At 37.5% G+C, this 13,009-nt stretch overlaps 1 protein-coding gene across 7 annotated transcripts in view; it reads right to left on the minus strand.

Annotated features, from left to right (window-relative positions):
- The window catches only part of RAF1 (Raf-1 proto-oncogene, serine/threonine kinase), an 81,932-nt gene that overhangs the window by 40,371 nt on the left and 28,552 nt on the right, over positions 1 to 13,009 (minus strand). For 2 of the 7 annotated variants that reach the window (XM_019474090.1, XM_009287064.2), the window contains one exon: positions 5,053 to 5,152. The exons of 2 other annotated variants lie outside the window; for them this stretch is intronic. In XM_019474090.1, coding sequence (XP_019329635.1) covers positions 5,053 to 5,152 — 100 coding nt within the window. Of the gene's footprint in view, positions 1 to 4,523; positions 4,652 to 5,052; positions 5,153 to 5,969; positions 6,031 to 13,009 lie in introns of those variants that run through there. 3 more of the 7 variants (XM_009287068.2, XM_009287063.2, XM_009287065.1) reach the window with 2 other exon arrangements.

Genomic DNA, 13,009 nt, shown 5'->3' on the forward strand with positions numbered 1-13,009 from the left:
GCATCTCCCTCTTGCTAGTCCCTCCTCCAGCTAAGTGTTCCTAAAGCACTCATTTTCAAAACTCTACCTTGTTCTATAGTGAAAAAAATTATGTAACAGAAAACTATAATGGGGGCTCTGAGCCATTTTTTAAAGTCTAAACCTCTGAGCCAGCTTTAATTAATATGGTTAACCCCATGCCACACCCAACTGCAAGTTAGTGAAGCAACCTCCCTCTAGCTTGTGAACTAAATATATACAAGATGTCTCAACTGCTCTTAACCGATACTACGTATTTCAATCGGAATGCAATATTAATTAACACCCTTTTGTCAGCTGTTTGTCAGAAATGAAATATTTTAGGGTCAAACCAATAGCAAGTATGCAACATAAGCTGAAATCTGAAATGAAGCAATGTAATGCAGTAGTAAGAGAAAACAGGCAGCACTACCGTAATCAACTCAACATCTGCAGAGAGCCACAACACAGCAAGTGAAATGGTTCCACAAAGCAATGAAACCGAGAACAACAACAACATAAAAAGGGGCTTCTATCAGAAGAGCTGGAGATACAGGTCCCATTTGCAGATTTTCAGATAGTGCAAAGAAAACAAGGCAGACTCACTCACACACTCACCACATGCATAGATTATTTGCAAGGCAATTCTAAAACTCTTTTGCTTGAAGTTAAAACCAATCAGCTTTGATTTAACTGTGCTACTGCTCTGCTTCATTTACGCAAGCGTGCAGGATACTTTTGGAACATGCATAGGAGAAATGGCAGAACACAGACACACCTGCAACTGCAAACAAATCCAATGACCTGCATTTGCCACGGTATTGTTCTACATGAATCCAGAGGTTTTCTACGTTAAAATCTTAGCTCTAAGAAGCTTGTCATTCCCCATAAGCAAGCAAAAACCTCTGGAAAATTTATAATTCAATCACAATGACTATGTTGCTTAAAACCCTGAAAAAAGGATACTCACTTATGTAAACATTCTATTTATTAATCATCAGTTATAATTCTCAGCTCTGAAGTCTACCAAGAAAATGCTTTACTTATTTACAAATGACTCGAGAACAGCACTTTGTTTATCCTTGTCTACTGTATGCATTGCAGCATTTCAGTACACAAGATGACCATATTCTATTAAACTGTAAAAGGTCAGTACACACTGCTGCAATAAAATCAACTTTGTGTGAAACAGATGACATTTATGGTACAAACACTATATTCAAGTCACTAAAGGAATAAACGTGCCCCAGCTGCTTTTCAAAGCAAAATCGCTGTTTACAAAAAAATAGTGTATGCAGCAAGAGCCAACAGAGCACTGAGAATTATTCACAGAACTTTGTCCAAAACAGACTTTCTTTTCAGAAAAACTAGGAACATCACTAAATACATATCTGGATTACCCATATAGAATAAGTTGTATCTACACTTCATGCTGTCTCAAAACTCATGAGCTAATGCATGCTCATTGCTAAAATACCTTGTTAATTTGTCATAAAGCTAGCATTTTTACCTGATTTCCTAGTGTTACATCAACTCCTCTTTCAATTAATTTCTAGAGCTGACAAAATGTTTCCACAACCTTATTCAATACACAATGGATATATTTCATACCAGAAAATACTGAAGGGTTTTGCATAAGCAATTACACAAAATCAATCAAAATCGGTACAATGCAGATGTAAACACGTCTGCTCGTTTACAAATTAAACTTAGGTGAAACTTACTGAAATCATGCTTAAATTACCATGCTTGAAATTTTAGTTAAATCACAAGTTTTAATCTTGCTTTGACTATTTTTGTTACTTCCCTGAATAAAGATAATTTTGACTTATGCAATTTAATGTTTTTACGAGAAATAGAACACTGACTTCTATTTCTCTTCACAATTACACAGCCTTTACATTTCTGCATTTTTAAGTCAGAAGATGGTCCAGGAACTTATTTCTTACAAAACAATCATCCTTTTCAATTATTCATTTGTTTCAAGCTGAATTCACACGGAAATTTTGGAAATTCAACTGCACAAAAACATGTTACCCTTGTTTCCTAGGCAACTGGTCTTAGGTGATCATGCCACCCAGCTGTCCTTCTGCCTCTCCTACAGCAGCTCTTGGACATATTAGCTTATTTCAACTAAACAGTTAGGCAGAGGCATCAAGAGTAAGAAATTCCCACAGGCTATGGAAATAGGAAGCCAAAGCACGGAAGAATCCTTCGCTCTCCTGGCCTTTTCATCAGCCAGGGCACCACAGCACAAACCTTTGGCGTGCCAGCTGCAGCAGCACATCACCACGTGACAAAACCAAACCAAGAAAAAACCCTCCCTCTTGCCTAGCTGGCAGGCCAGGAAGGTAGACAAGCAACCTAAGAACAGAGGGAGAGGAGGAAGAGAAAAAATCTGGAGGGTGCTTAAGTAAGGCAATATCGAAGATGGAGAACCAAGGGGTGCTAGAGGTGTTACAAAAGTGTGGCAAAGGGAATGACTGAAGGTGTCATGGAAGAGAAAGATGGTATGTTTGCAGCAGAGGTGATCAGAGACCCAAATACAAATCTGTATTGAACTAGACTTCGTTAGTTCATTTGCTCTCGTAATTTTATTAGGAATATAAAAATAATTTAAACATTCTGTATCTATAACACAAAAGTGAATTTATCAGCACAACTCCTGCATTTGAAACTAACTGATTTATAGACTTATTTATACATAGTAATTCAAACTAACAGCTTTTGGTTCCCATCTCCTACATAAGTTTTAGAACCAACAGCTCTCATCACCTCAATTTAATTTGTTTTCAAAGACAGAAAACAAGGAAAACTTGTTTTTTCCTCAACTCCTGGTTTCCCAACAGTGAAGGAGCCAAACAAATAAACTGGGGGGAGGAGGGGAGTATATGTCCCAGAAGAAACTAGTGCTGATTTAGCATATCAAGAAGTGCTGACCAATGATTTCCGTGGGTCATGTTTGTGGTTTATAAAATATGAGTTATTTTAATACGTTGTAGTAAGCTCAGGCCCTGAGACAGCTGTAACTTCATATGTAATTTGAATAGACTTTGTTGTTGTTAAAGAATAAAAAATGGAAAATTACATGTACACACCAAAGGCATTCAACGGAAAAAAAAAGTTTTATATCTTCTTTGGAAAAAAATAGATATTTTCTCTGCTACTTCCAGATTTTCTTCCAAAGCAGGTTAGTCAGCAGTGTTGCACAATAAGTTGTCCAGTCCTGAAGATATTAAGTATGGCAACAAACCATATGAAAAACACATTCCAGATTTCTGAAAGCACCACTGCTCCAACCCAAGTAAGCTAGTTCACATCTGATTTAATAATCTAAGATTAAATTGCTTACCATATTAATCAGTCATCCATTTCATGAACATATATACAGATCCATACCTTTTTTATTATTAAGTGTAGCCTTAGGGTTTAACTACAGAAAATATTCATTAAGACAAACTAAATTAAAGCCACTTCCATTCTGAATGGGTGTCCACAGAATAGATTTAACTGAACTGCCTGAAATTAACCCTCACATTCACCAATTCAATATTTTCTTCTGCACCAACACTGCAGACATGTCTTAAAGGATAAGCATGTCCATTCAAATTATATCCTAGTTTTACCCAATAGGTAAAAGGTATTTTAGGCAATATTTGGAGCTGAGTTTTTCAGAAGCATTAAAATAAAAGACATTTTAAAAGTCTTCTGTACAAAACTATTTTCAGATATTGTAAGTTGGCTTCGGTTTTTGAAGAATCTTAGTTTTACTCCATTACAGACCCTTCTTGTTTTGCATACCTACGATAACCCACAGTTGCATCTGGAATGCACGCTGTGCTGCAGCAATTCCACTACAACTGGTTTTGAGGTCTCACTGTCCCAGGTAAGGTCTCTGTATTTACAGATGTCACTTAAAGGCTAAGAAGGAAAAAAAATTCTACACAAATTATTTAGCCTGACATAGGCAAGACGAACAATGGACAAGAGACATGCTGCTATTAGCACAGGCAGGTTATTTGTGTGTACATTTAAACTGTAGATAAAAAGAGTCCAGAAACAGTGCAATCTTCGAGCCCTGGCTCTGGAATAACACCATTTATACATGGCAAATTTGTAACAGTTTAGAAGAAACTGGGAAACTAAAGAATCTTACTCCAGTTTTCAAGTGTCTTTTTTTAAACTGAATCTAAGTGGAAAAAAAAAAATCAAGCAAGCAGCTCAAACCGAAGAATGCCTAAGCAGAATGCATTCAGTTATGCTAATACAACTTAAACACATTTTCCGTTCTCGGTTCAGAAGACAGTAGATCAAAGAAGGTTAGGGAGTCCCCGCTGGAGGCACAGGACCGACAAAGCTTCCAGCAACGAAGCGGAGACCCGAGGAGGCCTGGGAGCAGCCGGCGCCGCTCCAGGCGCCAGCACCGAGGAAGGGAGAGCCGAAGAGAAAGGGGAGGAGGGGGAGCCCTTCTCTCCCCAGTTCCCTGCCTTGCTGTCTGCCGCTCACCAGCCCAACGCCGCTCCTACCTATGTCACTCCCTCCCGGCGGCTCCCTCCAGGCTCTTATCCCACTGGGCGCCGTTCGTTTCGTTCCTCATCTAAAATGGCGGCCTCACACTCAGCGAGACATTTATCCTCCGCCCATCGACCTGTCGGCACTCGGCTCCTTCCCTTTCGCCTTTTCTCTCCTTCTTTTCCCGTCCTCCTCCTCCGTTCCCGAGAAGGGGTGGGGGATGAGCTCTGCCGCTGCGCCGGGGGAGCTGGAGCGGGCCCTGCCGGGGCGGCCGAGCCGCCTCCCCTCAGTTCTCCAGAGGCACCCGCGGCGCTGCCGCCAGCCTGGCATTACAGTCGCTTCCCTGCAACCCCGCGCCCCCCCGCTCAGCCCTCCCTAGGCTAAATCTCTTGGTTGTTTGGCAATTAATTAAATGGGGCGCATCAGCAGTGAGCTAGCTCCCGGGTGTGCGCGCACCGGCAGGGCCCTGCGGGCAGGGCCGCCCCCTCTCCGGGCCGACACCTGCCTCAGCCGCGCTTCCAGAATAGAGCCCGTAAGTCTTACCTGTTCAAAAGCAAACCCTGTTTCTGAAGGGAACAGGCAGAAATTCCCAAGAGGCGGTACGTGCTGAGAGGGGTGGGGTGTGAACTGCTGGGAAAGGTATCTGGGGAGAAGAAAAAAAAAAAATAGCGTACAACCTCTTTTCCTGGAGGAGACAGGGAACAGCTGTCCGACAGCAATCCCCTGTATGTAACTCGGCACAGCCTCCATGTAAGAGTAAAGATACTGAAGGACTCTGCTGTCTGTTGAGGTACTGCCAGTGCACCACAAACTAACCTATTTTAGGTCAGGCTTTGAAAATGTACAGTGCTGCACATTAAATGGTAAACAGTTAATTTATCATCCCAAAACAAAACTTCTAAGGATAGCCATTGCAAAACAAAACATTTCTCCTAGAACTGCTTAAAGAGAGTACATATTTGCATTTACAGTCATATAAGTTACATTAATTGTTAATTAAATAAGCACTTCTCTAAAAAGAGCCTCCAGCAAAATTCTCTCAGCCTTATTTGGGATTTCTTTACAGAAGAAGGTTCATTCTGATATAAACCAAGGCTTGAGTTCAGCTAAAGTCACATTAACCTCATAGAGGCATAGCATGGGCAAGAAAAAAAGCAGTACTGTTGGGCTTGTAAGTACCGAGTAAGAAAAAAAACATACAAAGCCTTTAGCTACTGGTGCCCTCCAGGAAGAGGTGTGGTTGCCAAGTAATAGGAGATTGAAATGGGGATGGTAACGAGGAGCTCTAGAAGGCCAAAACAGAAATTTCCATGTCTCTAGAATATTGTGATTCAGTACTTTATTCCTGTATGTTCTAGAAATTATCCATTTATTCCAGTGTAATAATGCCTCTAGTTTAAGAGACTATTGCTAAAAGAAACGATTTAACTAAACTTTCATAGCACTCTTACAAGACAAACCACATGGAAATTTCAACCCTTCTATTAGGAAAAGTGCTTATTCTCTTTTTCTCTTCCCCATTGCCATGGGCTCAGACCTACCAAAAAAAACCCAGAAAATCAAATCCAGACCAAGATGGTATCTACCAAGGACAAAATTTATAAATGTGAATCATTCTTTTCAAATTCTTATAGAGCTTTTCTCTTAAGTGTCACATTTAAACTGAAGGAGTCCTCTGATGCACATGCACAGTTTACATGACTTTAACAGGAGTCGTATCCATGTATCTGACTGGGAGTTGGCCCAGAAGAAACAAAAAAACTCAAAGCAGTGTGTACAATAACTGTTCACATGGCTTAAGACTAAGCATATCCATGTAATATGGTAGACAGTAGTACACATTTTGGCAAAATATGCAAAAGGAGCTTAAAATATTGTAAAATATGAATAAGAACATGCCATTAGAAGCTTGGAAAGAAAAGAGGGATAACCACTTCCAGAAGAGGTGGTTTTGACAGAAGACCATTCATAAAGTTTGATCCTTCTACTCTTTTTTTAAAAGAAGTTTAAAGGATTGTAGTCATGGAACAAATGAACACAGATATGGAGGAAAGCAAGGCAAATTTCAGATAGTTAAACAATGTAGCACATGCAAAGAAATACAATAATTACAAGAAAGAAAAAAGCAAACAAGGAAACAAAGCGAAGAAATGCAAACATTACAGCACTAAAGTAGAAGGGAAACAAAAATTGAACAAACTTTCCAAAATAAACTGAAAATTATTAGCATTCTTCCTGAGGTTGGTCTGGTTTATGTTTGTGTTTAGTGGTTGGGTTTACAATAGGTTTAACATGTGAATGTCCAGGTATTAGACTTTCATTTGTCCAGGCATATAATCAAATCTTACGTTTTCACTATCTGAAGTGTTTTCTACCTCTATAAAAAGCAGGCTGAGGAGTGATTAGAAAGAGAATGAGAACAGTGCCACTAGGGTTTAGAGTGGGCTAGTGACTAACTATTATCTTGAGATACGAGGCAAATCTGTCTAGTAGTTGTAGACTTGGGAACTCCCTTTCATCCAGTGGGTATGTCACACAGGCAAAGCCATCTCAGCTTCACAGACTTCAGTTTCCTCATAATTAAAAATGGGATGGATGATACTGAGTGACGATCTTTGAGAAGAGTTTTAATACTGACTGCTGAAAAGAAACATGTAAAAGTTAAACCTATTCTTTATTTGTTGTGGTTCAGTTTGCTATATGCAATATTCATGTATTCTCAGTCTACTTAACTGTGATTACTGGGGGAAGTCTCAAAAAGTATAAAATGTTTCAAGTGGCATTGCATAACCTTAATTGTATCTTCAGTACATGAAATATCTATAAGCCTCAGAAGAATGTGTAGCAGGAATTAGGAGTGTAATGCTGGCTGGGAAAAAGAAGCAATGTATATACACACTTTATTACGGAATTTTGGGTATCAAATCTTACTCCCTTACTCCTCAAGCCAAGGATTGCTATAGACAAACTTTGCCATTTTATCCAGGGTTATTCAATCTGAGCCACATTCAAAGCATTATACTTCTGCATGTTATTTTGATATATGCTATAAATTATTCTCTTACTCCCCCATAAGATTTTTCTTTTTTTTGAGTAAGAGAACATTGCTTAGGAAAAATTTAAGTCAAGTTAGATACAAAAGAAGTCCAACGTACAGAGGCCATGAAGAAAGCAGCCTCAAACAAATCAAGCAATAGCAACCTGAGAGAAGTACTCCAAATAAGGAATATCTTATTTGTATGGTGGTACATAAACTATTTATGTTTTATAGTTCAGCTGAAAGACTTTATTATTTCCCCCCCATTGAAGGGGTGGGAATGTAATTTATAGTTTGTTTGGGTTTTTCATGCATTGTAGAATTTAAATTGCATACATTACTTTACAACAATAGGACATCTTATATATGAAGCTGTTAACAAAGCAGTAAACTTGTTTTGCTGGAACGGAAACTGTAGCACAGTCTGTTCACATTAATTATTTTTGTTGTTTTATCCTGAACAAACTCAACTTTTTATGTTATCCATATCCAACTAAATGTGGTTGCTATCTTTCTCCACTCCGTTCAGCATCTCTTCAGGCAAATTGTGAAGCTAAATCTTGGGAGTTTTTCTTTTCCTTATGAAGATAACACCTGACTCCCCATAGGCACAACACAAGAGACACTTCCTTCCAAAAGCTTCAGTCTTTATCATCAGTCATAGATTAAGCATGTAGTGACTTCATTACTTCCCTGGAAAGGCTGGATTCTGGAAGCAGATCCATCTAACCAACTCCTGCACACAGAGAACTCAGGGAAGTCAGTCAGGCTATGAGGCAGGGTTGCATAGGCTTGTGTATCTGCAGGTTCTAACCTCCAAGGATTTTCTTCAGTAAATCTTCGTCTCAGTGTAAGGTCATGTGCTTTATGGTACAGAATGGACTGTCTGATACAAGCCTCATATATGCTGTTATTACTTCATGCTTCAGTAGCTATTTTTAAATTCACTTCAGTTTTATTCACTTGCAGGGTCAAGCCAATTTAAGTGCTTTAAGACAGTTACCAAGAGCTGTCATGCAAAGTTTCTTTTATTATGTTTTATACACACACGAGACACAGCTTGAGGTAAATACGTTGTGCCGTACTTGCCTCCACAATACTGCAAACAAGTTTTGCCTATCTGTTGACCACTTCATTCTGTATATAAATTTAAGTTCTCCTCTTTATTTTTTCCTTTTTTTCTTTACTGCTTTAACACTTTCCTTTAAGAAACATATTTATCTAAAAAACATATTCAATTCTTTGTCAAGGACTATAATCCTCTACAGATTCATATATTCTTCCAGAATCAATTCCATCATTAATAATATAATCCATCTATTATACTTACATGGTTCTTGGGTTGTCCTTTTATAAACTTAACAATAAAAATATTTGATTAAAATGTCAATTGCAATAGATTTTCAATAAAAGTTTGTAAGTGAACACTTCAGAGTAAAAAAGTTGTATTAGCCTTTCTTCACTGATAATCTTACATGAAACATTCTTAACATTTTCAACAAACTCTCTACCAGTTTTCAGTCCTCCATATGCTCCTACTGTAATTTATGGTATTATAGATATCCAGTGTCTCTGGGCTTGTTACATGCAGTGCAGCAGAGAATTTCTACTTCTCCAATTTCAGTGCAATGCAATTTGCTTCTAGGAACATTCAGAGGCACTGCACTACCCCATCCAGTTCTCTCAGACTCTTCTCCAGACAGAGGAGTTAAGTTGCTTTCCTGAATTTTAGATACTCATTTGCAGTACTTATTACCAAGATTTAATTTTGTGTGAAAAGAAGTTGTGACACATAAGAATGCTGGTCATAACTTTGAAACCTGAGATTTAAAGCACAGGTCCTGCTTACAGACAATTGTCCCTGCTGCATGACTCAGCCCATGTCCATTGACTCATTTGCTGTTACGGACCTTGGCTACCCATTTGTTTGCAAATGCAGTACAAGCTGACTGAAAAAAAAAACCCAAAAAATGAAAATATCACTAAAGCCATGTGGTTTCAAAGTGATCTCTGTTAAACTGTGTCTGACAGGTATCGTATTTTATTAGGTAACCATAGCTGTGGTTTTTCCCTGTAGTTGGAAATGTATTGGGGGGGTAGCAGTTAGATTCCCAATAGAAGGATCGAGAATCTGGGTAACATTCCTTTCGTCACAGACAGAACTTAGGAAGCCTCAAAGAGGAGCGTAAGACAAACGTACTAAGTCCATTGGTATACCACTGTATACCGAGAATATCAAAGCATGAAAATCATTGTAGAATAATGTTTTATAAATTTAATGTGGAGATGCTGAACTGATGGGTGTCACCTGCACATTGAATAAATACTCAGTCTGAATAAGCATTATTGGAGCTCCAGCGGGGGGGGGGATAATAATCTAGGCTTTAATTTGTTGCTATTTGAACAGTCATTCTTACTTCATAGACAATAAATACAGCACTTTGATTTATACATGCATCCTATTTTTGAAACCTAACCAAACTGGTTTATTTGGTTTATTTTGACTTTCTGAAAAAGTCTAACCACATTAAAATCTATTCAGAGCTAGGTACTACAGTTTAAAAATAACAAAGCATAAATAGCTCTTTCCTGACAAACATTTTTAGAACCTAGCCTGAATATATAATTGCTCAGCTGTAGAAGATTTTTTTATTATACCTGATACAGGACTACATAAAGAGGCTGATCATCTGATTTGGCATGACCTCAAGCTATGCATTATTTTTCCTGTGAATGGACAATTTCGAGTGTGTGGTAACTGAACTGCATTCAATACTTAGTTTCTCTTGAAGTTATTCATTGTAATAAAGTACATTAGGTTGACAGCAAAATTTCAGTTTTCTATGAAGAATCACAAGTATCAAATCAGTAGCAATAGGGTAAAACAGGAAGATGTGTGTACATGTATCTGACTGTATGTTCAAAACATGGAGGGATGATAGGCAACAAAAGAAAAAAAATTGTAAACTTCCCTTTATCTTTTCATAAATCCTATTTGTTGTGATTCTTCATAAAAAAAGCCAAACTTTTTTTTGTTAATAGCTTTGACGAGGAACCTATTCTTCTTGTCATACGTTTGTGTTGTGTACAGAAACACGTTCTTTCTGACATTGCACTCTACTTTTATCAAAGGTAGATTCCAAGAGACAAGGGAATCAAAAACAGTCTAGACAGCGTATCTATCCAAGCTGGTCTCCAGCACTGCTATTCCCAGGTAAAGCCAGACTAATTAGAATACAGGTATAAGGTAATAAATACCTGGCATCATTCAAAGGTTCAATGTATCTAGCAAGAAGACAAAAGTCCATTTTAGCCATGTGCATACATTCACGTACTAAGAGAAATGGAACTCTCATTTACTAGATTATGTTATAAAAAGCTATGCAAAGTAAGAAGAAAAAAAAAATATTTGGCTTTCAGCACAAGCCTATTTATCCATTGTCTTTCAAGTTCATCTCAAACATTCAGATAAACAAAGATAGGTGATCAAAGGCATACATTACCTTTGGCAATATACCCATGTTTTAGCTAGCCTTTCATACTTTGTACCTCAATGTCGTATATAGCAAATTGTGCTTAGAAGGGTATGACAATTCAAAATTATGTTGTAAGGATGTAACTTCAGAAACAGTACACTAATGAAAATATGACAACAGTGAAAGATTTTTATTATTAAGCTGATTAAGCTTGGTAGCCGTACAAGTTCATAACAGATCTGTATAAAGCATGCTGGTATGTAGTATTTCAGAGCTAGACTAAGGTGCATTGGTGAAAATTTCAGTATATGCTAATGGACCACATCTCTATTACAGGTATCAGCATTATTTTTGACAGCAGCAGAACGCATCAGTAGATTTCACCATGTGAACCTTTGTAGGATGATACACCAATGTAAGTATGCTATTTTAAAAAAAATTGTATATGGATATGGCTAATTTAGTCTCTGATTAAAAAGGTGGGGGATGTTTTTGTCAGATATTTGTAATTTGTTAAGGCTTTTTTGTTGTTGTTACAAATTCATTTATCTTAGACTGGACAGTGGTAATTGAATTGATTATATGCATCAGGATATGCTTTTCCTCCAATGGAAAAGTCGATTTAATTATGTTTAAAGCTTCTAATACAAGATGATGTTCATTTTGGTCTTATTTTTTTTAATTTCTTTTTGCAAGATAATAAAAACCCAAAACAATGCTATGAGCAAAACAACTAAATTACTTGAACAGTAATTAGCAAAGACATCAGGTCAAAGGAATGCAAACATACAAGTCTATTGCTGTGCCTCACTGCAAAACTCTAGTATGCTGTGTTAGTAGATTTGTTAAATCTTTCAGCAATTGCAGAGAAATGAGTATCAACATGTCTGGTTGTACCTGAGTATTTTTAATACTTTCAAGATGTATATCTAATACTCAGATGTATTCAGATTAATTTATTCAGACATTCTTTAACTTCAAACTTATTTCTGGTGGAGACAGAAGCTTTCTATTAGCAACAAATTATGTAAACCTTTCTTCTGCATTTCACCTAAACAGAATAGCGACATAAGAACTTAAGTAACTGCTAAAACATTATTGCTGAGACATCAGTTTATTTGATAGTAAGGCTGAATAAAAAAAAAAAGCAAAATCTTTTTTGGGGACTAAAGCCCTGTTTTTCATAAAGTAAGTGTTGCTAACGTCTTTGTGAGTTGGAGTAACCTGATTCTATGTTCGCACGCTAATGTTCAGACAGGAAATGAAGAAAAAAAAAGGGTATTTTTTCCCCTAATATATATAAAGTTGACGGAGGAAAAGGAATTGCAAATTCTTGTTGCCAGTATATAATATATATTTACTTATAATTCCAACTTGGGGTTTGATGACTTCAACATACTACCATTTTAATTCCTCTATATATGCCATGCTATTACCTTAATTCTAAACTGAGTATTACTTCCAGTATTATAGGGTCAGCAGTGCTTTACAATGGTTCTGTAATTGAAGTAAAGTTAAATCTTTCCTGAAGCAAGTAGGGTGAAACTCAAAAGCATTATTGCTATCTGAGGAGGATCAATTGCCAAGACATCTCCCCAGGACATACTTGACAGATACACCTCTTTTAAGACTGTCTTTTGAAAATAAACTAAGGTGGATTTTTTTTCCTCCTCTTGTGAAGGCCATATAGTGAATAAGAAACAATATGACCAAAGACATCTTACGTTGGTGCATGCAGTCTTCAGATGCTTTGACCCAGCACACTCTGGGTAAATTATCTGACTTCTTGTAGCTTTCAGGATCATAGACTTCAACATTAGCTATTTTAACTAAATAGTTGGGTGAAACATTCCGTACAAAGCAACAAAGTTATTTTCCCAAGTAATGGATTTTGATTTATCAAGTTTTCAAGTAGGGTCATGCTCTTAGCTGACAAGAATGCAAGCAAAATTATTTGCCTCCCCCCCCCGGCTTTGTTTAGCATTTG

Source organism: Aptenodytes forsteri, unplaced genomic scaffold, assembly GCF_000699145.1.
Source record: "Aptenodytes forsteri isolate BGI_AS27 unplaced genomic scaffold, ASM69914v1 Scaffold105, whole genome shotgun sequence".
In the NCBI taxonomy this organism is placed as follows: domain Eukaryota; kingdom Metazoa; phylum Chordata; class Aves; order Sphenisciformes; family Spheniscidae; genus Aptenodytes; species Aptenodytes forsteri.